The 25351-nt window shown below is 40.0% G+C and overlaps 1 protein-coding gene across 3 annotated transcripts in view; it reads right to left on the bottom strand.

Annotated features, from left to right (window-relative positions):
• Positions 1 to 1350: 1350 nt before the first annotated feature.
• The window catches only part of LOC307028719 (complement factor H-related protein 1-like), a 28066-nt gene continuing 4065 nt past the window's right edge, over positions 1351 to 25351 (bottom strand). Inside the window, exons 3-13 of one of the 3 annotated variants that reach the window (XM_079663979.1) lie at positions 24209 to 24388; positions 23927 to 24115; positions 20963 to 21001; positions 16199 to 16237; positions 15570 to 15731; positions 15341 to 15499; positions 5684 to 5722; positions 5309 to 5470; positions 5071 to 5238; positions 1665 to 1690; positions 1351 to 1540 (exon numbers count right to left, since the gene is read on the bottom strand). In XM_079663979.1, coding sequence (XP_079520105.1) covers positions 1505 to 1540; positions 1665 to 1690; positions 5071 to 5238; positions 5309 to 5470; positions 5684 to 5722; positions 15341 to 15499; positions 15570 to 15731; positions 16199 to 16237; positions 20963 to 21001; positions 23927 to 24115; positions 24209 to 24388 — 1199 coding nt within the window. In that variant the 3' untranslated portion in view covers positions 1351 to 1504. The remainder of the gene's footprint in view (positions 1541 to 1664; positions 1691 to 5070; positions 5239 to 5308; positions 5471 to 5683; positions 5723 to 15340; positions 15500 to 15569; positions 15732 to 16198; positions 16238 to 20962; positions 21002 to 23926; positions 24116 to 24208; positions 24389 to 25351) is intronic. The other 2 variants (XM_079663980.1, XM_079663981.1) reach the window with 2 other exon arrangements.

Below are 25351 nucleotides of genomic sequence, written 5' to 3'. Positions count from 1 at the left end.
TGAGACGAGTGCTAAAAAATGCAACCCGATATCACGGCAAGACGTGAACATGTGAAGATTTACCCTGCTGGGAGACGTGAAGACAAGATGTCACGATTTCGTCCCTTCAAACGTGACAGTTAAACGGCATTGTAAACCCATGTTAACCAGTGGAGAAATACCCGGAAATGCCAAGCAAATGCTACCTCGACGGTCGTTGTCATTATTAATATAATAGTGATTTATTTTAATAGTCACACTCGATTACGCCAATTTTCTTGTTGTCAAATTGTAATTAAGAAAGTCATGGTATGGTATGTCGGAAAATCATAACAAAACAGTATGGTAGGTCCAATTTGTTAAATATTGATTAAAGTTATTGCATGATATGTAAAACAAATATGAAAAAAGGCCAAAATGTAGTTAGTATGTTGGAATAAAAGTTATTGTATTGAATGTTGAAAAATATGACCAACTATTGTATCATATGTCAAATATAAAATATAATTTAAAAAATCATATTATATAGGCCTATCTCTAAAACTGTAATAGTAAAGTAATTTTAAAACACTATGAAAAAAAATCATATATATACTGTATATGATTAATATATATACATACAGACCTGTATTTAGTATATTATGTCGAAAAAGTTTCATAGTTGGTAAAAAAAATCAAAATCTGAATCAGGCTTATAGAGTGGCGTCCTAAAACCCGGAAGTAAGCGGCGCATGGGTTCCCTCGATAAAAAAGCAATGCAATTTCTCCATAGGATTTTGGAAAATAGCTTGAAATAAGGTCTGTGGTTGACACACATTTAAGAGACGGATCACGTTTTGTTCAGTCGGATAATCTCCACATGTCTACCCTACTTTTATAATCGTAAATCAAATCGCCGGAAGAAAAATGCTAACGTTATGCTATAAACGAACTACAGCCGTGTACAGCAGGGTCGCACTACTTCAACGTGACACCAACTTAAGATCCATATTAAAAAATACAGATTCTAAATGGTATGAGTTGAAGCGTTTGTTTTAACAGTTTGCAGGAGGCAGGTATTGCTTTCAAGCAGAACAGGGCAAACTAACTTAGAGGAGTGTTTACGTCTTCGGTGTAATGACGTACAACGGCCTCGACAACTTCTGTAGTCCTATTCAGCCACTTGTTAACAACCATCGTTTTTCAGACACGTAAACTCTTCAGAAATCACCATTGGGGTCACTGCTGATGTATTTAATGTCGTAGAACAAAACGTGATCCGTCTCTTAAATGTGTCTCAACCACAGACCTTATTTCCAGCTATTTTCCAAAATCCTATGGAGAAATCCCATACAACAAAATACAAGAATTATGCAAAAAAAATTAAAAGGCTTATAAGAGTTGAATACTTTATTGAGACCTCTAGATGAAATACACACGATGAGTAGTGAGGCGTATTCTAGAAAAACACTAAGTGTCTCACAATCTTTACCCTCAAAAGTTTTCAGGATGTCTCAGTGTGTAGAGAGCCAATCCAAGGGCAGCATTACATTCCAATTAGCAATAGATCATTGCAGAGACCCTGGTGAAAAACAAAAAACAATATAATAAGAAATGAAAACAAAATATGGTAAAATACAAATGCATGAAGACAAGCTTTAATACAATGTGTTTCTTCAAAAGGTATATTCAGAAATAACACTCACCAATCCTATATCAACCTTATGGCAACCTGAAAACATGGAGAGAAAAGAACAACACTGAAAATGTGGAGCTGCTAAAGGCTACATTAGCCACTACAAACAAATAAACATTCAAATGACTGATTTAACTCTGCGGCTGAGTTGCTTTGTGGGTAATGTAGGCAAGTGTTGACTGTGAATTTGATGGTGTCACTTGAGTACAAAGCCAAAACTGAAATTATCTTTGAAATAAATTGTTTTTGGGATTAAAGAGATCAACTTCATTTGCTTAAGCTAAACATAGCTAGCAGGGGTTAGCTTCTCTTAGCAGGAAGTCAACCGGGGTGGGAAGTAACTAAGTACATTTACTCAAGTACTGTACTTCAGTACAACTTTGAGATACTTTTACTCTCCTTGAGTATTTCCATTTTATGCTACTTTGTACTTCTACTCGACTACACATACAGGGTTATTTTGCGCCTCTTCTTCTCCCACATTCCACATCGCAGAATGTCAGCTCAAACATCAAAACGTTCAGCTCGTTCGGAAATCAATGGCTATTACTTTTATCATTCATAACTTTCAGAATTCCAGAGATACATCCCATAATACATCCCATTTTTAACATGGAAGTCAATGGAGAAACTCTCCAGACTTGAACAATCTTCATGAAACTTCAACTGCTAACTGCTCCTTCATACTTTCACTCAGAAACCTCATCCCAACTTTAAAATGTCACACATTTCTCTGACATTATTCGTGTAACACAACTTTTAAATCTGATTCTTACTTTTACAGATATTAAACATTGTTCAGACCTTGGTAAAGAGGCCTTCTTCAAATTTTAGAGTGTGTGATGTCACAGCTAGAGTGGAGGACAGATTTAATTTTGTCTTCATATTTTCTTTTAAACCTGCCATAATTCCCAAACCCTACATTCCTGAGACATCATTTTTTCATGAGAAACGTAGGAAAACATCTCGTAGCTTGAACAATTTAAAAATAATTAAAGGTGACCTTTCATGCAAAATGCACTTGTGTACGTCTTTTATACATGAATATGTGTCCCCGGTGTTCCAGGGAACTCACCAAGTGTCAGAAAACACAACCCTCTCTATTTTCCTCCATACCCAAATCTCTTAAAAAGGGGCTGCAACGGATCTGATACAGACTGATCCAGATTTAAACACTTCTATGACGTCACAGAAATGGCGCTACGGCTATTGGGCCAACTCCACCAATCAGGAGGAGACAGCCACGGACATTGCCGTAGGAAAGCGCTGGAGACGCTGTAGTACATATGCCAGGCCTGTAGATGGTGCTGTTCTCACAGAATCAGCCCATGATGCAAAGACAGTGTTAATTTGAGCGAAATGAGGAATGGCTAAAATGCATGATCTGTTTGGTATTTTGAAAAATAAAAAGTATAAATATGCCTTATATAGGTATGGTCCTACACTATATTATTTAAATATAGCATGATAGGTCCACTTTAAGCAAAAATAATCAAACAAAATGCCTCTTGAGGGCATGCAGTGACAAAAACCTTCAACATGTCTCCATTAAACTCCATTAGGCGCGTTCACACCAAGTACTTTTCCCACAAAGGTTCATGAGAACTCTTTAGTTCTCATGAACTAAGTACAGATCGCGTTCACACCGGAAATTAGTTCCTGGGGGAGGATTAGGCAAATGAAGCCGCTGACGTTACTTCATCTTCTTCTGCTTTGGGTTTACTGGCAGGCCGCAAACAACTTCACGGCGTATACTGCAACCCAAAATCCCCGGCCGGAAGTCCCCGGAGTAAGGGACTGGCTTCAGTAGAAGCTGCTGGGACTCCCAGCAGCTTCTACTGCTTCTTTTATACATGAATATGTGTCCCCGGTGTTCCAGGGAACTCACCAAGTGTCAGAAAACACAACCCTCTCTATTTTCCTCCTTAGTCAAATCTCTAAAAAAGGGGCTGCAACGGATCTGAAAAAAACGGATCCAGATTTCAACACTTTTCTACGTCACAAAGAGGTGCTCCGCTTATTGGTCAACTCTCCACCTATCAGGGGAATGAGCCACGGTCACGTGCATTGCCAAACCTTTCATTCGCATATACTGTAGGATGGATTTCCGTCCATTTGGCTATTCAAATGTTAACGTGCTAGTGGATCGACGGAGCTGTAAGATAAACATTAACATGCTTATTGTAGTTGTAAGTGCACTGCCTTGCGGCCTGTAGCACCGTCCTTGATGGAGCATATGTGTGGGCTGGACCTGGATTTTACAGGAAAGGAGTGAGCAGAGAGTAGAGTAGTTGTCGATTCTTGTTCTGTTTTCTGTGAATATCTGCCTCACCCTCTCAGACTTTGAGTTGCGCGCGCTACTAAAGAGACGTGTTACCATGGAAACCAAACAATGGTGTAGCTGTATTAAAGTCAGAGTGGAAACAGCCGTGAGTAAATCTGATTTTGTCAGAAATCGGGAGAAATGCGGGAGAAATATGACCCCGGGAGGAAACCGGGAGAGGGCAATGAAATCGGGAGTATCCCGCGAAAATCGGGAGGGTTGACAAGTATGTTGTCAACTAACCATTCAGAAACGTCCTGCTGCAACCGAGATGTTTGCACCTCCACCGAAACCTCCGCTGCTTCAAGGTCAGTTTCTGGATCAACTTGATAATATGCTTGAACACATGCATTGCTCTGAGATGACATGGTTATTCCACACTCGTAATCACAGCAAACATGGTAACGTGACTCTCGCCGGCTCATGCCCCCCTCTTCTGCAGGGGGGCGTGGTCAGCTGCTGCTCAGAATTTTCAAAGACAGGCTTGGAATAGAGTGAAAATGAGCGAAATGAGGCATGGCTAAAAAATGATCTGTTTGGTATTTTGAAAAATAAAATGTATAAATATACCTTATATAGGTATGGTCATACACTATATCATTTAAATATAGCATGATAGGTCTCCTTTAAGTTGGCGTGACATTGAAGCTGTAGTTCTGCTGTCGTTCGTTTATAGCATAACGTTAGCATTTTGCTTCTGGCGACTAGATTTATGATTCGAAAAGGATAAAAGTAGGGTAGACATGTGGAGATTATCCGGCTGAACAAAACGTGATCCGTCTCTTAAATGTGTGTCAACCACAGGCCTTATTTCCAGCTATTTCCTCAAATCCTAGCGTTTTTGTGGAGGGAACCAGAAGGAGTTTACTTCCGGGTTTGAGGACACGTCACTGTGGCACTCTATTGACTGCAGTATCTTTGGTGGTGTGGTCTTACTCGGGACTTGACCAAAAAGCAAAAAAACTGAGAAGCTGCTTGGGTATTCGACTAAATTACTTAGTTCTTACTTTCTGTAAGTTATGTCTTTTAAACAACAATGTTCAAAAATATTTTAATGGCATTGAATATGTAACAAGCTTTAAATTATACTTACATTCAGAAAGCTTAACTTTCCCACGAGAGCACCGGGCTTCAGAAAAATGATAAAAAAACCTGCCATGCCTGGAACATTCCAAATTCTCTTCTTCACCATCATTTATAAATCTGACTCCAACAGATTTTACGTGAGAAAGTCTATCAGTGTCCACAGAACAGAAGGTGGCTGGAAAAAGAAAAAGCACATTTATTTACACAGCCAAGTTCTCTGAATGTTAGAGTGGACTTGTTTTTACCTTTGCAGGTGGGTGCTTCGGACCACGTGCCATCGCTGTAACATTCCACCATCCTCGGACCCACTCGTTCGTAATGAGCAGCGCATTGGTAGCGCAAAATCCTTCCACTGTTTTTCACAACGTCACCGTTAGCAACCAGGGGGGGAGTTCCACAGATGTCGACTGAAATAGATTTAATTTTTTGGTTATTTCAGAAATACTTATTTCAAGATGTCATAGCAGAGTAAATCATCTCAAATGTAAAACCTTCTTTGTCATTTTAACTGTTGTTCATTTGTGTCAACCAGTACAATTGTAATTTCAAAAGTATTGTATATGAGGGTTATGTTATACTATAACAGTCCTATTACATTTCTCATACAAATCCAAGCCTACCTATGGAGACAGGTTTCCTCACAGTAGTGTCCCTCACACCTGCAGAACCACCATGTCCAGTAGAAGAAGAACAAAAAAAATACATACAACATGTTCACTTTTATGAATCACAAAATATGGTGGTTTTCTTTGAACAAAAGTTCCCTGGTCTCTCACCAAAATGCAGTTTTGGATTATTTATCTGTTATTGAAATTAAACATGTTTTTATAGTTCTTGGTCTTTTTTACTACTTGAGGGCAGCAGAACAGCACTGGCATATTATCACCTTATAAATTGAATATGGTGGATTTGTTAGAAAAAAGTGGCCTGTTTACACAGTCAGCTGACACAGAGCAACATGAGCATTCATCTCAACAATTCTTAGCAGAGTATTTTTATTGTAGTAGTTCAATAAGAAATAGCTAAATGCGCTAACAGTGAAAATAAAGAACTATTAGCAAGTTGACAAAAATGTGAAAAATGCTGATTTACATTTTTCACTACACACGTTCACAGATACTCACCAAGTATGGGGGGAATGAGTCCTAAAACATGGAAATGAGTTAGCATTTCACCAATTGATGGGTTAGATTTTCACGTTTTGTCCTTCGACAAAAAATATCTGATATTACCCCACTAGCAGGGAATATCCAAAGCTTTTTTGGCAGTTGATAACAAGAGGCTAAATACGACTACTGAACGCCATCCTGCCGGACATTAGCCGCCTTTAGCTTAGCGGTTGTGACACGCAGCTATGCAGTGATGGAGCTTGTAGTTATGAGGTGTGATTTGTGCCAAAGACTGAACTAACTGAGCAGCCAATCGTGTCGATCGTCGCCTACCATGCCGTGAACTATGCCGCGATAGAAGTAACGTGACACTCTCGTCGCCACCCCTCTCGTCTGAGAAGCTACGTGACGTCTGCGTCTTAAGTTACTTTACTTTGGTAGTTATCACCAAATAACCCAGTAATGTTACAGCTACGTAGCTGCTGTTCAAGCTAGACTCTATTTCAATATAGTTTTGGTATTAAAATAATGTTACACCTCTTGTATGCCCTGAACGCCAAAACAACCACAGACAAGAATATATATTTGTAATTATCAAAATGATAACAAAGGCTGAAAAAACAGGAGAAGCCTGTCTTGTGATGTGCTGCAATGTCTGTGTGTTTGTGAAGAATGCCAAGTAAAAGAAGAAAGTAATAACTCACACTGAGTCTTGATACATTACTTTATTTCATTTTTTCCCCCCTTCATTTGAGAAACACTAACGAATAATTTATTATGTTTGTGTTAGACACACACCATTACTGAATTAATTCTAAAACCAAGAATAACCTACATACAAAAATAGAGAGCCCTGGCTCAAGGACGGACAAAACAAGGACACCACACTTGATTTCCAATTACAGTATATTTACAACCATTGCGAATGTAATCAGTCCATTAAGAAGCCGTCATCAGCTGTTTCCAATGTAAGGCAGATGGGCAACTGTAGCTACGAGTGCGGTCTTCTTTCAACCTCAAGGTCGTGAGTTCGATCCAAGGCCATATAGTCAACATGTTGATTAATCCTTGAGCAAGATACTTGCAGTATAGACTGCAGTATCTTTAGGGGTGTGGTCTTGCTCGGTTAATGAATAATCATTATCAAAACATATCATATATATTATTCTGAAATGGACCAATCTGCAGAATGATTACTTTTACTTTTGGTACTTTAACTATATTTTAATGCTAACACCTTTGTACTTTTGCTTGATGAACATTTTGAATGCAGGACTTCTACTTTTACTCAAGTACAAGATTTGAGTACTTTCCCCACCTCTGGAAGTAAATACTATCTGCTTAAATGTCTGGCAACCATTGCGAATGTTATCAGGCCTTTAAGAAGCCGTCATCAGCTGTTTCCAATGTAAGGCTTCAACAGGGGCACACTTCACCCTCACACAGCCAACACTATGAACGTTTTACAGATGTATACATTTGAGCTTCATTAGATTGAGCAAGTTACCATTTTACCACTTCCGGTTCCTCAACCAAAAAGCAATTGGATTTCTCCACAGGATTTTGGAAAACAACTGGAAATAAGGTCTGTGGTTGACACACATTTAAGAGACGGATCACGTTTTGTTCTACGACATTAAATACATCAGCAGCAGTGGCGTAACTATCGACGGTACAGCCGGTGCACCAGGGCCCAGAGCCGGCAAGGGGCCCATGCAAAAAATAAATAAAAATAATAATAATTATATATATTTTTAAAATATTTTTTTTTTTTTTTTTTTTTGGGGCTCCAATAGAGAACCGCAGTGATGCGTCCTAAAACCCGGACGTAAGTTAGTATTTTTACCACTTCCGGTTCCTTCGACAAAAAGCAATGCAATTTCTCCATAGGATTTTGGAAAATAGCTCGAAATAAGGTCTGTGGTTGACACAAATTGAAGAGACAGATCGCGTTTTGTTCTACGACATTAAATACATCAGCAGTGACCCCACTGGTGATTTTTTAAGAGTTTACGTATCTGAAAAACGATGGTTGTTAACATGTGGCTGAAAAGCACTACAGAAGTTGTTGAGGCCGTTCTACGTCATTACACCGAACCATGGGCGTAGGAAGCATCCTGAATGTGGGGGGGACATTTTTAACGGGGGGTTTGGGGATCCCCCCACAAAAAAATAAAATAGATTTCCTGTATTCTGGTGCATTTTAACAGGTGGTTTGATACTTTTATGTGGCTATACTAGCATGAGGAAAATGATGGGTACATTTTGTAATTTCATCCATGTAGTAAAGAAAGGAAACATATTTGATTATTAATTCAGAGCCGTCTTTGAATGAATAAAGAGCAGTTCAAATGCCCATTTTTTGTAAATTTATATACAACAATAAATATTTGTGAGTGCATTGAGAGATATTGTTGTGGAGAGTCATTTATATATAAATCGCAAAATACATTTGTGAATCCTTCTGTGAGCATGTATTAATATTGAGACTGATCTGACTCCATAGGGATGTTAAGTTCACCTAGGAATGGTATCATTGACTAAAATGTTCAAATAGATGTTGCTCTTCTTCTGTCTATATTGGTCATATGATGCCCCTTGACTGAAATGTTTCCTGTTCAATATCCCCACTGATTTCCTTACAATTCTGGGATGAGAGTCCACATCACAATTTACTCTAAACTGTCATTTCCCTTTCATCACTCACCTCAGCAATGGACCTCTCTCCACTGTCCCTGTGTTCTGCCTCTGACTCACTCTCAAGCGCCTAGATGTCAAGAGAGGTGGTGAAGTGATCATTATTTATTGAGCAGTATACTCTTTCACATTGAATCATAACAAGTCATACTGAATGTAAATACAACTGACTCTAAAGTAAGTCCCAGTCTGTGACATTGGACATTTTGAAGACTCAAAGTCCCAAGCAGTAGGTAGAATATTAGCTAGTCTATGTAATGTGCACAGAAAATAAATAGTTAACTGAATATTGGGATGGAAATTGCCTATAAGAACTCAGTAAAACATAAACACACAAAAAAAGCTTCTTAATGATAAGAAGTATAATTAAAACATAACGCACATTACCATTTTGAGAGAGAGTACCTTAAAGAATTCAGAAAATAATCTCTTATCGAACTGAGGCTCCAGTAAAACACACTACATGGACATCAGTAAGCCGTTTATGAGTATTATCCCGGTTATGATCATTTTGGGAATATGGTGTTTACATGAGCACATAGAGATCGGGTTATTCATGTTCCCTGTTTACATGATAAATACTAGTAACCTGGCATTTCGATGCCTTTTCTCATCTAAACTATTCAGTATTTGTCTCTCTCTATCAGTGGTGGCTCAAGAGTATTTTTGTTGGGTAATCTATGGTAGGGCTAACCCATGCAGTGGTGGGGCTCAAGTCAGTATTTGCAGTGTGTAATTACATACACGGTATATCGCCCCCCTTGACAGTGAAACGCCACGCGTGAGGTTTAGATTATTTCCTGTCTCAATCCAAATTGAACTGTATGAAATAAGAAGGCACATTTGTCTTGTAGTAAATAAAAAGGGCGACCTGGAGCCAATCCTGCAATTTCTCCACAGGTGAAAGAGTTGAAAACCCAACCCCTGCAGGAGGGTGTGGGGGGATTCTCCCGCAGGAGATTTTTTGAAATACTAACATAAAATACACATTCTGGTACTCTCTTGAGAAGAAAAATAAATACATCTATTACTACTGATTTAAAAAAAAATGAATGGCATTTTAGTTTTTTGTTACTTTGTTCTGAAAGCTGAACCTGCTGCTCCTCACAGAGAGAAGAGGGAAGAGGCTGTGTGGATTACTTTACATTGTGGATAAGGGGGGATAGCCCCCATTGTTCTGTGTGTCAAAATGAAAGACAGCCCACACACCTATCAATCATCAAACCGTGGGGTCTTATTTCATATGTTGTATCGATGTAGGCCCAGTGCTTGAATTGGGCTGGTACTCACCGGTACGCAGTACCGGCACTTCTGATGTTTACCCATGTGGTACCGGCACTTCTTACTGAGTACCGGCAAGGTGCCGGTACTCAGTAAAATGCCGGTACTCAGCCGCCGGCAATATACGTATATATTGTAAACGCAACGCAGCGCAAATGTGGGTCTGACTCTGCCTCACAGAGGGTGACTGGCTGTCTACATGACGTGGCCTGCCGACATTGCCACTTTCATACAGATCATACTAATGCCCTCGATTGGTCTCTGTGTGTCATTCAAGCTCGGGAGGGTGTGTGTTGGTGTATGTGTGGCGCGAGCGAACGAGAAAGCGCGCGCACCGGTTACGTGTATTGTTGTTAGCATCTGGTGCTAGCTAGCTGCGCTAACGGATATAAGGAGCTGTTTCAACAACAAGGTGGAGGGAGAGTCCTTTGCTGTCAGACTTAGAGGCTGATAACTACAGCTCTGGTGAGGTAAATTACTCTCTGAGTCTTTAGATAGTTAACTTAGTTTAAGTTATCTCAGTGGGTCTCAAACGGTTCGGTCACCATTTATGTAAACACATATTTCCATTTGAGGGGGTAGTGATTAGTAAAATATGCATGAATAATACAAACAAAATGTTAACTAGGTGAAAAAAGGTAAGATAAACTTGTTGAGAGCTAAAACTAGTCTTTGCTGTTGCCTCAAAGAGGAGCAGGGGGGAGAGGAGGGAGACAGGAGAGGCCGATTCAGGAGCCCAGACACACTCACAACTATAAATGAACCAAAAACAAATAAATAAACAAGTTTCAATGTTTTTTCATATTGGATATTGTATGTTATTGGTTATGGCCATGTACTTATGATTTTATGATTATTTAAATGTATACATTTTTGTTTCATATGGGTGTAGTCTCTTTATTTCCCCCTCAAAATGCACCAGATTGATGCATTTAAGTCCAACATTTAAACAAAAATCTTACCGGGGGAGCATGCCCCCGGACCCCCCTATAGGATTTGAGGCCCGGCCCCACTGTTCCCAAATAGATTTGCAATTTTTTTTAAATAGTAACCCATCTCCATATGTTTCTTTTTGGGTAGTAGATTTAAACTAGAGGGCTATCACTTTGTGCAGCAACGCTATTGACAAATAAATCCAGCAAAATGGCACAAAAAACTGGTAGTGGCCTCAGGGACGAGGAGTCATTTAACCAGCCAGTAGGAGTCAAGCTTTACTTTCTTTTATATCCATAAAGAAAAAGTAAATCTGTTTACAGTTGTTTCATTATGGATGTTGAGAGGTATCCATATATCTCTTCATTTTGCTCTCAAAGTGCACCAGATTGATGCATCTAACTTCAATATTTTAAAAAGAGACAAACCCACCAGCATTATAGGATATACTATGACTTTGTGCCAAATACTTGTTGCTGATTTAGAGTACTGGCACCTTTTTTATTCCAATTCAAGCACTGTGTAGGCCTATATAGAGATGTACTACAGCAAAAGTATTCTCCGTCGGGACTTCCTGCAACAACACCACGTCTTTATCTTGATTCTGATTGGCAAGAAGACATTATCAAAGATGTTCTATTGAGAAGACGATCACTACGTGACAAAAGTTTTCAAAACCGTTTCTAGTCTTCGGTATTTCCAGACAAGTGGCTACTGAAATCAATCTTACTAACTGCTGTCTGTGCAATTTACTCCGCGCGATTTGGCGGACTTTATTTTGCTTACTTTAACATCATTTTTCATGGTGGGGCTAAGGTGGGGCTAAGCCGTTTGCATTTCTTGGTATGCCTGTAGCCTACCCCAGCCATACCCTGGAGCCGCCACTGCTCTCTATCATGACATAAAGACGAAACTCCTCTCAAGAAGTGAGACGCTTTTGCCGCCGCCATCACTGTTAACTGATTAACTACTACCAGCTGAAGACTTACTTTCCTCTTCTTTGAAAAAAATGTTGTCTGGGGGAGAAAACATATCAAACATATCAGCTTTGATTTTCGCTGTATTAACAATGTCCTGAACACTTGCTGTGTGTGCCTTACCTCTGCTACCGACATCGCTTCATACAACAGATCTGAGCTGTCCAACTATGGCAACACTCCTTGAACATGGCGCACTATGGGAGAATCTGCCTTGGTACAAAGTAGCAGTGAAAACATGGTACGGAGTTTCATTGATTTGGGCATTCTCTCAATAAGCAAATGGAATGGATTTGATAGTGAAGCACTGACACAGCGCTCTACAAAGTGCGGCAAGTGGATAGACCGATTCACAGACTTTCCACATGGTAGAAGTGGGGGGGTCTGAACTAATCATTTCAAAAAGTAGGGGGGAACTTGTCCCACCCTCATATAATGGCTGCGACGCCCATGCACCGAACACGTAAACACTCCCGCTAAGTTTGTTTGCCCTGTTCTGCTTGAAAGCAAGTACCTGCGCTGTTGCAAACTGTTAAAACAAACGCTTCAACTTGTACAATTTTGAATCTATAGTTTTGAATATAGATCTGAAGTTGGTGTGACGTTGAAGCAGCGACCTTGTTGTAGCTCGTTTATAGCATAACGTTAGCATTTTACTTCTGGCAACTAGATTTATGATTAGAAAATTATAAAAGTAGTGTAGACATGTGGATATTATCCGGCTGAACAAAATGTGATCCGTCTCTTAAATGTGTCTCAACCGCAGACCTTATTTCTAGCTATTTTCCAAAATCCCATGGAGAAATTGCATTGGTTTTTGACGAAGGAACCGGAAGGAGTTTACTTCCGGGTTTTAGGACGCGTCACTGTGGTTCTCTATGGCATTGACCGGTTCACACAGTCTTCAAAGTAACCAAGCAACCTAAATTAATTTGTAATTTGTCTGTCCAGACCTTGCTCCCTTTCATGTCATGTGATACCTTGCGTGACGAGCGAACCTGTATTGTTAATGTAGCTAGCAGGAGCAAGTTCGGCAGTATTATAAAAAATGTAATAGCTTGAATTTATAATGTACAGCAAACGAAAGCACAAGAGCAGTGCTCAAAAGAGAAAGGACAAGAGAGAACAAGGAGATGTAACAGCTAAACTGACAAAATTAGACCGTTTGTTTTTGTCATACATCGTCCTCGCTAACGTTAGCAAAGCTGACGTGCAGCAGCAGCCGGAGGCTAATGATATCTCACCTGCCTCACCACCATCATTGCCATCTAGCTCCACAAGTGAAGCTCTATCCGTGGCACTGCGACTTATCCAGCCAGCCAGGAGGAGAGGCTGGATTTGGCTTTGCCCGGCGGTGGTCCAACAGTTCCCCCAAGGGCCCCAATCGATAGGGGACTCTATGGCGCTATTGAGACCCCTGACGCCATGATCAAAAGCTATATTATAGCAACCGGTCCATGTAGGCCTACCGGCCCATTCCCCAGAGACAAACATCAAAGAAACAGGTTTAATCCTCTTCTTAGTTCGCTGTGCCGTTGTCAGGCTGTGGTGGTCTGAGGCCAGGGCAGGCTGTTGTTAATAGCCTACATGTGGCGCTTCTGAGTGGTTGTGTATGTCCGTGCGTGTGCGTGCGTGTGCGTGCGCTTATGTTTGGGGAGATGGGGGGGGGGGGGGCCTCAAAACAATATTTGCACCGGGGACAATCACAACCTTGTTACGCCACTGATCAGCAGTGACCCCACTGGTGATTTCTGAAGAGTTCACGTGTCTGAAAAACAATGGTTGTTAACAAGTAACACGTAAACACTCCCGCTAAGTTTGTTTTTCCCCGTGTTCTGCTTGAAAGCAAGTCCCTGCCTCCTGCAAACTGTTCAAACAAACGCTTCAACTTCTACCATTTTGAATCTGTATTTTTGAATAAGGGATCTTAAGCTGGCGTGACGTTGAAACAGCGACCCTGCTGTAGTTCCTTTGTAGCATAACGTTAGCATTTTGCTTCTGGCGACTAGATTTATGATTCGAAAATGATAGAAGTAGGGTAGTGTGGATATTATCCGGCTGAACAAAACGTGATCCGTCTCTTAAATGTGTGTCAACAACAGACCTTATTTCCAGCTATTTTCCCAAATCCTAGCGTTTTTGTCGAGGGAACCAGAAGGAGTTTACTTCCGGGTTTTAGGACACGTCATTGTGGCTCTCTATTGACTGCAGTATCTTTGGGGTTGTGGTCTTACTCGGGACTTGACCAAAAAGCAAACATACTGAGAAGTTGCTTGGGTATTCGGCTGAATTACAGCACTTTCACTATCCAACGTGTTTATGATGCGCCAGTGGAGGTCATAAATGTGCGTCTGCTGCTGTGGGGAAACTAGAAACTACAGTTTTCTATACAGCGGACTACAACATGGATGTATAATAAGAACGAGGGACTACTGTAAGCTCATCTAGAGACTCTGCACCGTGCTCTGATGCTGTTGTTTTATGCTTTATGAATGTGGACGACAGAGAAACATATTCTTCATGACCAAAGTTGGAATTGAAATAAAAAAGGAAATTGAAACTTATGCTCGTTGTCACCCTCTCCCTTCGGTCCACATTTATACAAATGATCCCAATACGTATGTTTGTATGAACTATGAAAAGATCTTAAAATCAATACAAATGTATTTATTATAAACGTTAGTCCTTAACATCTATCACTGTGTATATCACCATTCAAACATCTTTTAAAAGTTGAACAAACCCCACACAGCTCAGTAAAGACTGTGGAATGTTGACTTTATTTAATAATTTCAGTAAAAACTAACTTTCATATTTCTCTTTTTGATTATAATACTGATGAACGTTCAAAACAAAGCACTTTGGCAACTTACAACACACGTTTTAAAATGCTTAATAAGCACCGTAACTTTCATGATATCATTTCTCGGTCATAATCGGTTGTTTCCGTGAACGGCCGACTGTTGTGTGACGGCAAATGCCGCGGCTGCAAGGCATTGTGGGGCAGCATTTTCTCCTCTCCTTTCGTCAAGGGAGGTCCAGTGGTTCCTAAGCTAAAGGAGGTTATAAAGGAAGTTTGAAACCTCCTTTCCTATCATTCTAGAGAATTCGAACGGCACTTATCATGGCTGCCACTGAGGGACTTCCGGGTTATTTCACTCCGTTAGGAAGGCTCCTAAGCTAAATGGACTATTGGACTGCAGCCTAAGTCTTTTAAACAATAATGTTCACAAATATTTTAATAGCATTGAATATGTAACAAGCTTTAAATTATACTTACATTCAGAAAGCTTAACTTTCCCACGAGTGCACCGGGCTTCAGCAAAATGGAAAGCAGAACTGGAACATTCCAAATTCTCTTCTTCACCATCATTTATAAATCTGACTCCAACAGATTTTACGTGAGAAAGTCTATCAGTGTCCACAAAACAGTAGGTGGCTGGAAAAAGAAACAACACATTTATTTACACAGCCAAGTTCTCTGAATGTTAGAGTGGACTTGTTTTTACCTTTGCAGGTGGGTGCTTCGGACCACGTGCCATCGCTGTAACATTCCACCATCCTCGGACCCACTCGTTCGTAATGAGCAGCGCATTGGTACTGCAAATACCTTCTAGTGCTTTTCACAACTTCACCGTTAGCAACCAGGGGGGGAGTTCCACAGGTGTCGACTGAAATAGAAAAAAAGAACTGGTTATTTCAGAAATAATTATTTCAAGATGCCATAGCAGAGTAAATCATCTCAAATTAAAAACCTTCCTTGTCATTTTAACTGTTGTTCATTTGTGTCAACCAGTACAATCGTAATTTCAAACGTATTGTATATATGAGGGTTATTATAATATCTAAAAGGAGAAAGGAATAAAATGTTGCTTTCAATTTCTTCATCCTTTTTGGAGCTGCTCCTGAAATATAAAGCGACCATTTCGCATGGGATGTTGATTTTAAGCATTTATTTTAGAAAGCCTAAACATTTTAGCTTTCTCAATTTTAAGGTAATTTGTTGTCTTCACAAGCAGAATTATATATATATAGATATATATATATATATCTATATATATAGATATATATATAATTCTAATTGACATTTAACAGATATAACAGTCCTATTACATTTCTCATACAAATCAAAGCCTACCTCCGGAGACAGGTGTCCTCACAGTAGTGTGTCCCCCACCTGCAGATCCACCATGTCCAGAAGGAGAAAAAAAAATACATACAATATGTTCACTTTTAAGAATCACAAAATATGGTACAACAACAACACAGTCTCACTCCCTGAACGTCCAGGAGCAACGCTTGGTCAGGGTCCTTTGGCGTGCAGTTGTGACGCACTGAGTCTCCTTCAGCTTCATAAACGGACGCAAAGACCTTTCAACTGATTGCAATGTATTCCCATCGGCGGTGGTATTTGACGCTCACCCCTCGATTCCACCGGGTCCGTCTGCGTCGCGTCACGGCTGCGCCGCGGTTTTGGTCCGGCCTCCTCCGGCGTATACCCTACCGGGCGCATTTCAGAAGCGGAGCGTCTTGCCTGCCGGCTCGCAGTTTTTGTTGATTTGGGCATATTTCCTGGACAGGCTACTTTGTAAAGACAAAGTTAATAAAAATGGTAATATTCCAGTTATAAACGACATGAATCAAAGATGTGTTGCTGTATTTTAGTGGTAAAAAAATGCATTCATCATCATAATTATTCTATATATATAATGTATACAGTGCCTGTAAACCGGAGGAGAACGCTGGCATTTCTCCTCCTACTTGAAAGACTGCGGAGGGATAGGGTCTGCAAAATGTGTTTATTTTGGGGATGGGCCGGATGCTCTGACCGGTTCATTTCCTGCCCGACGCTATGCAACGCCTCGCGTCAAAAATAGTATTCATCCTATTTTTAGAGGAGCCCTGCGCCGAGACGCTTCTGGGACGCTTCTAGCCGTGACACGGCGCGTGTGGTGGAATAGCACCCATCTACTAGAGTGGCCGCGATTGCTGTGAACGCCACGGCGCAGCCGTAACGCGCCCGAAACGCGCCCGTAACGCGGCGCAGATGGACCCGGTGGAATCTAGGGGTCAGGGAAGCACCGCATCGGTCCATGTCGGCGGCAGTTAAAGGCAATGTGAGCGTCCATTCCCATTGGATAACGGAGGATTTTACACCCAGAAGTAAGAATTCTCCTTACTTTCGATTGATTTTACAGTGATATCTGCACTACTCATCAACTCAAAAACACCAGATTATCCTTACAACATTGATTGGTTTAAATTGTGTATAATGCTTTTGTATTTTTCCCCTTCGATTCGGAGAAACAAATATTTTTTCAGAGTTCAGGATGACCGAAGACACTACACTACCCAGAATCCTCAGCTATCGTTCCTCTTTGCTCGACAAACCCCGTGATTAGTCCTCAAGCTCTGTGATTGGTTGACCTCCAACTGCATTCCATATAAAAAAAAACGTTTCTTAAAAGACAAAATCATAATTTATTCAGCAGTGTTTCCTTTACTCTTTGAAAGTCATCACATGAATGCATCGTAATAAATGGTTCGGTTGCATTAAATATTACATATCTGTCGTAGTTCTTTATTTTTATTTATCTACAGAGATCGGGATCAGAATAGACCGGAAACTATTCTTTTACCGTTCTGTTTTAATTTCACAATAAAGTTAGTAGTAATAACTTGTTTTGATATTATTGTTTTTTATTAACTACTAGACCGCTGGGTCATGTTAAGACCATCTTTTCTGTGTTGCTGTGGGTTTTTTCCATCGCTTTTGGGTTACAAATGTCAAAACAATAACAAAATATATCCGTCGTAAACCAAACCAGAAACAGCAGTATATTTTATTTTGTTAACACTGTAAACTTGACAGCTTTTTAACCCAAACCACCTACTGGTTAAAAACGTTATTACACGTTTAGAGTAATGCAATGCAGGAAGATTGTGTTGCTTTTTAATGACTGTTTTAAAATGCCTTTTTCTTAATGTCTTTCATTTTTGTAAAGCACTTTTGAATGTGTTATATTTGATGAAAACATTTAAATATTAAGAGTAAATACAACATAATGGGAAAGTAGAACGTCAATGATATAAATATAGAATAGAAAATATCAAGAAGATACTGTAAGTGATCTCTACAATAAAACAGTTTAGTTCCTGATATCAAAAAATATATTAATAGGAGGAGGTGCAAAACAGACAAACTAATAAGGCTTTATTTAAACATTAAAGAATACTTTAGTTTAAGGTCTACTTTTAAATAAGAAAAAAGCTTTGGGGGTATCTACAGATAAATATTAAGCCTGACAAAGTACTTAAAGTCTAATATGTTGCATGGTTTGTTTTGGAACTTGACAATCAACTTTCCTGCAATGTTAACAATGTTGAAGCAATTATTTTAACCGATATTATACATATTTATTATACTCTTATAAGATGTATGTAGATAGAATAAGAAATGTGCAGAATACGACAGTTTAATGGTGGAGGTATACACACATATTGATAGATGTCTTGTAATGCACTGTTGAGGAACCTGTGACCCAAGTCTTTTATTCATTGCATAACTACACCGTAATTGTGTATATGATATGTCAATAAACCTTAGAAAATCTTGAAATATTGAAAGGGATGTGCAAAATAGTCATTATAGTATTTAATTAACTATTAGTAGAGAATAACGAGTAATGAAAATGCTTTATAGGCAGTGTTCGAATTACCCATTTGCTTTCGGGGGAGCCCTATGTTTGTTTTTTAAAGGTGCACTCCGGTGGATTTTTCTGTGAGCGGCAGGGAGATCAATATACTTTTTGCCTCTTTGCAAATCTCACATCCACATTTTTTATGAAAAGCCATGGATACCTTTCATTCCACTCACTCCATCTTTTCTGTGTCCAGTTAAAAGGCAGTTCATGAGCATCGTCAGGTTCGCTAGTGCAGGTGGCACCGGCGGCTGTGGCCGTTGTTGAAGCCTCTCTTCAGGCTCCGCATCGGCCGGCCTCTCCCTCGCTAAGAAGCTGTCAAACTCAAACCTAACGCCGCTTACAGCCGGCCAACTAAAAGTTGTTCCGTTCACGTTGTCATTTTTAGACTCCTTCGCTTCTTTGCTTGTGAATCCAAAAGCTGCAAAGATTGGCTGTTTTCGTTTCGCCATATTTTTTATTAAAAAGCCAGAGTTAAAAAAATATCAATATGAACATTTCAAATACCGCGCCGGCATCGCCACCATAACCATAGCAACGTAAGTAGCGTAAAAAATGCAGCGCCGCCACGTACAGATGGCAACACCCAGGCATATTCACAAATATAAAACAAATATTCAGAAACTGTAATGAACAATGACTATTATTTATTTACAGAAACTCAACATTTCTAATCTGTCTGACCCAAATATTGTCACAAGTTAGACACTTCTATTATTGTTTGTTTGGTGGCTCATCTAAACTCTCCTGTCATTTCAGATCCCGCCTTCCTCCAGGCCCTTGTAATCAGCTCACTTCCCTCACCTGGTCTCCCCAGCCCTTCCCCTCACTTACTTACTCATTCCCTCAGCACTCCACAGTATTTATACCACCTCACTATCACTTGTCCTTTGCCAGATTCTCTTGTCGTTTCCGCCAAGCTCTCCAGTGAGTGTTGTTCTCTAGCCTAGATTTTTGTCCTGCCCGGTTTTTGATCCCTGCCTGCCTGTTTACGGATCTCGAGTTCCTGCCTGCTCCCTGTCTGGTTTTGGTTGCCTGTCTGACGGATTTCCTGGTTTTGACCCTGCCTGTCCCTGACCGGAATAAACTGAAAATTGCTATACACTGGTTGTATCTGAGTCGTGCTATTGGGTTCTGATCTGTACCTGTGATCGTGACAAATATGCATGATTTTTTTGGGCTCCCCCTATTTATCTCAAAGTCGGCCTTCAGGCGAGCTCCCCCCCTCTTTAGGGGAGCCAAGCTCCCCCTGGCTACCCCCCATTTCGAACACTGTTTATAGGGATCTGCAGATAAATATTTAGTCTTCTCAAGCACCAACTACCAAATATCTCACCTGATTGTTGGCACTTGACAATCACCTTCACTGAATTTTACTCAGGTGTAAATAAAGTCGGATTTAATGGTTGTTTATATTTCACATCATTAATCCAAATCTGTAAAGTAACTAAAATAAATGTAGTGGAGTAAAAATACCACGTTAACCTTAAAGAAAGCCCTCAGGAATATAAAAGATGTAGGACACGTTCGATTCCTGTTTTGGATAGTGTGCCGTCAATGGGTTTCATTCCATTTCAAAGTGCTGTTTGATGCTCGGCGTAAACTTTGTGCACTGCCACTCCAACATCCAATCACAGAGCTTGAGGACTAATCACGGGGTTTGTTAAGCAAAGCACATGGTGTAGTCCCAAACGATAGCTGAGGATTCTGGGTAGTGTAGTGTCTTCTGCCATCCTAAACTCTGAACAAATATTTGTGTCTCCGAATCGAAGGGGGAAAATACAAAAGCATTGTACACAATTTAAACCAATCAATGTTGTGTAATTTACAAGGATAATCTGGTGTTTTTGAGTTGATGAGTAGTGCAGATATCACTGTCAAATCAATCAACAGTAAGGAGAATACTTACTTCCGGGTGTAAAATCCTCCGTTATCCAATGGGAATGGACGCTCACATTGCCTTTAACTGCCGCCGACATGGACCGATGCGGTGCTTCCCTGAGTGTCATACCGCCGCCGATGGGAATACATTGCAATCAGTTGAAAGCTCTTTGCGTCCGTTTATGAAGCTGAAGGAGACTCGGCGCGTCACAACTGCACGCCAAAGGACCCTGACCAAGCGTCGCTATTGGACTATCAGGGAGTGAGACTGTGTTGGATATAACAGTCCTATTACATTTCTCATACAAATCCAAGCCTACCTCCGGAGACAGGTTTCCTCACAGTGGTGTCTCCCCAACCTGCAGAACCACCATGTCCAGTGGAAGAAGAAAAAACAAATACATACAATATGTTCACTTTTATGAATCACAAAATATGGTGGTTTTCTTTGAACAAAAGTTCCCTGGTCTCTCACCAAAATGCAGTTTTGGATTATTTATCTGTTATTGAAATTAAACATGTTTTTATAGTTCTTGGTCTTTTTTTACTACTTGAGGGCAGCAGAACAGCACTGGCATATTATCACTTTATAAATTGAATATGGTGGATTTGTTAGAAAAAAGTGGCCTGTTTACACAGTCAGCTGACACAGAGCAACATGAGCATTCATCTCAACAATTCTTAGCAGAGTATTTTTATTGTGGTAGTTCCATAAGAAATAGATAAATGCGTTAACAGTGAAAATAAAGAACTATAAAAAAGTTGACAAAAATATGAAAAGTGCTGATTTACATTTTTCACTACACACGTTCACAGATACTCACCAAGTATGGGGGGAATGAGTCCTAAAACATGGAAATTAGTTCGCATTTTTCCACTTGATGGGTTAGATTTTCACGTTTTGTCCTTTGACAAAAAATGCATCTGATATTACCCCACTAGCAGGGAATATCCAAAGCTTTTTTGTGTCATAAAAATGGTGGTTGATAACAATAGGCTAAATGCGACTACTGAACGCCATCCCGCCGGACATTAGCCGCCTTTAGCTTAGCGGTTGTGACACGCAGCTATGCAGTGATGGAGCTTGTAGTTATGAGGTGTGATTTGTGCCAAAGACTGAACTAACTGAGCAGCCAATCGTGTCGATCGTCGCCTACCATGCCGTGAACTATGCCGCGAGAGAAGTAACGTGACATTCTCGTCGCCACCCCTCTCGTCTGAGAAGCTACGCGACGTCTGCGTCTGAAGTTAATTTACTTTGGTAGTTATCACCAAATAACCCAGTAATGTTACAGCTACGTAGCTGCTGTTCAAGCTAGACTCTATTTCAATATAGTTTTGGTATTAAAATAATGTTACACCTCTTGTATGCCCTGAACGCCAAAACAACCACAGACAAGAATATATATTTGTAATTATCAAAATGATAACAAAGGCTGAAAAAACAGGAGAAGCCTGTCTTCCCTTGGTCTCCAGCAGAACACGCCACTGTATCACCAAGTTTTCATATACTGCTGAGAAAGGCTGTTCAAAGACCTGAAACGATGTGCTGCAATGTCTGTGTGTTTGTGAAGAATGCCAAGTAAAAGAAGAAAGTAATAACTCGCACTGAGTCTTGATGCATTACTTAATTTCATTATTTTCACCCTTCATTTGAGAAACAATATCCAATCATTTATTATTTCTGTGTTAGACACACACCATTACTGAATTAATTCTAAAACCAAGAATAAACTACATACAAAAATAGGGAGCCCTGTCTCAAGGACGGACAAAACAAGGAAACCACACTTGATTTCCAATTACAGTATATTTATTTAAAGAGAGTAACTAAATTGTGATATCAGTTTAATCAGTAATGTGTTATGTGTCAGTCTATGGTGTACTGTATGGGTGTGTTATGTGTCAGTATATCAAGCAAAGAGAGAGAGAGGGTGAGAGAGAGAACACCTTGCGTTTTATGCAATAAAAAGAAGAATTCACATTAAAATTCCAAAGACACAGACCACATACAGCAACTGCAACAAGTTAATCTGTAGTACACATAGACCAGGGGTGTCCAAACTACAGCCCGTGGGCCAAATGCCCAATAACTTATTTACATAACAAGCTTTAAATAGACCCATATTTAACCTTAATATAATCCCCCTATGGCTTCTGTTTTAACACTAGAATCGCAAACGGGTACATTTTACCAGCAGCTTTTTCTTGATTGTATGTAACTTTTTTTCAACAAAATATTCAAGTCTCCCAGTCTGTGACTTTTCTTGAAAGTGTGTTATGTAGCACACTCTGTTGTTAAAAATGGTCAATATGAAGTCGGATTGAAGCACCGTCCTTGATGGAGCATATGTGTGGGCTGGACCTGTATTTTACAGGAAAGGAGTGAGCAGAGAGTAGAGTAGTTGTCGATTCTTGTTCTGTTTTCTGTGACTATCTGCCTCACCCTCTCAGACTTTGAGTTGCGCGCGCTACTAAAGAGACGTGTTACCAAGGAAACCAAACAATGGTGTAGCTGTATTAAAGTCCGAGTGGAAACAGTCCTGAGTAAATCTGATTTTGTCAGAAATCGGGAGAATGCGGGAGAAATATGAGCCCGGGAGGAAACCGGGAGAGGGCAATGAAATCGGGAGTCTCCCGCGAAAATCAGGAGGGTTGACAAGTATGCCCTGTACCGGACAAAACGACTGTAGGAGCGGAATCATCCGACCAATATAATACTAGGATAATGCTATACAATGCTGACGGAGACGAGACGTACGTTATTTACGCGCTTATCCACACGCACGCTATCAACACGCAAAGCATAAGATATCACTTTCTAAGCTACGCCGCCGCCACGTGAGCGCGTACTTTGAGCGCACCTATGATACGTCGCCGTGACGTCTAACGCCTGACATCGTCGTGACGTCGCCTGTATTCTACGTCAACCCAATCAAAATTGATGGAGGCGTTGGCACACGGTGACACGTTAGTTCTCCGCTCAGTTAGCTTAGTTGTCCGGTCTTTGGCACAAATCACACCTCATAAAAGTTCTAGATGTAGCTTGTTTTTCTCCTAGCAACAAAAACGTCATCATCTTAGTTTCTGCAATATTCCTAAATCCAATGGAAGAATTCCCATTGTTTTTGTTGAGGGAGCCCTTGCGATGTTACTTGCTTACAACAATACTTCATAACTGCACCCCTCTATTTGATGCAATGATAATTTAAAGCAAAAAGTGAATGTATCAGTACTCCACCCTGTCTCCTTTAATGACAGCATATTGCACTGTTTTCACTTACTGCATGTTGGGCCTTCAGTCCAGCTTCCTGAGATGCAAAAGATTGGTTTGGTGTCTGCATCCTTTGCAGCATATTCATCTTCACACTTATACCGCAGTTGTGAGTTTTCAGCAAACACCTCCTGGTATCCCTTACCAATGATGACTGCATGGGGGATTTTAGGGGGATCACCACATGATTCGGTACTCCCTGAGAATGAGGTTATTGTGTAAAGTGGATTTAAGATTTAGACACTGATTTGATTCTGGTAACTGATTTAAAAAAAAACTTAGACAGACTTACTTTCACAGATTGGCACAGTGGACCATGCTCCGTTTATACACTGCGCTGTGGCGTCATGGTCTTTGTGTTCATATCCTTCGTCACATTTTACCCTGATTTTTTCTCTATCCTTATACCAACCAACTGTGCTTGCATCGTAGTTTCCATTTGGGATTGTCAGTGGCACACAGGCTTTTTGCTCTAATGAAAAAAAGAACAAACATTAAGTGAAAATGTTCAAATATTAGTTTTGTTCTTTTCTAATATATATGATAGTTCCTGATTAGAAAAGCAAAAATAATTTGGACCCCTGATCTCTGGTTTAAAGTTGCGAACAGCTCAATTTGGCCCATTTCACACAACCCAGTCTCACGGCATTTCGTGTTATAGTCACGAAATGTAATCTATTGATTTGTGTTGACCGCGATTTCCCCCTTTTTTTTGTGTCACACAGAACTATTTTAAAAGCAATGTATTTATATTGGTAGTAGCCTATGTTTCGTGCCTGCACCACGTCTTTTTGTCCGGTCGGGTCTTGGAAGACCGGAAGCTGTGTGGTTCATAAAAACATGTTTTTACTCAATATCAAACCACGATTATTGTTTTTATTTTAAATTCTATAACGTCAAACTTTTTTTGCCGTCCGTGAGGAGAAGAAATGGGGCTCAGAATACTGAAATATGTATTTTTTAAATATTTGTTTCCTTCTAATTTGTTATTCTTTTCTAAATAACACACTCTTATTTACTCAACAATAACACACAATTATCCTTGTTTTTATTTATTTGTTTAATTCTATAATCTCGGGCTTTTTTGCCGTCCATCAGGAACTGAATTTCAACATAAAGTAATTTATCAGGCAACAGCTTGGGGTGAAAACAGTATTTCCGGTCTCTAAATGTTCATAGTAATCTGTAGTACTCATCTCATCAACTAAAAACATCAGTTCATCCTTGTTAATTACACAACATTGATTGGTTTAAATTACAATGCTTTTGTGTTTTTAACCTTCAATTCGGAGAAACAAATAGTTTTTTCAGAGTTTAGGATGGCCGAAGACACTACACTAACCATAATCCTCAACTATCGTTTGGGACTACAACATCCGCTTTGCTTGACAAATCCCGTGATTAGTCTTCAAGCTCTGTGATTGGATGTGGAGTG

The sequence above is a fragment of the Notothenia rossii genome (genome assembly GCF_949606895.1).
Source record: "Notothenia rossii genome assembly, chromosome: 2".
Taxonomy (NCBI): Eukaryota; Metazoa; Chordata; class Actinopteri; order Perciformes; family Nototheniidae; genus Notothenia; species Notothenia rossii.
This window is presented reverse-complemented; position numbering and strand designations above follow the sequence as displayed.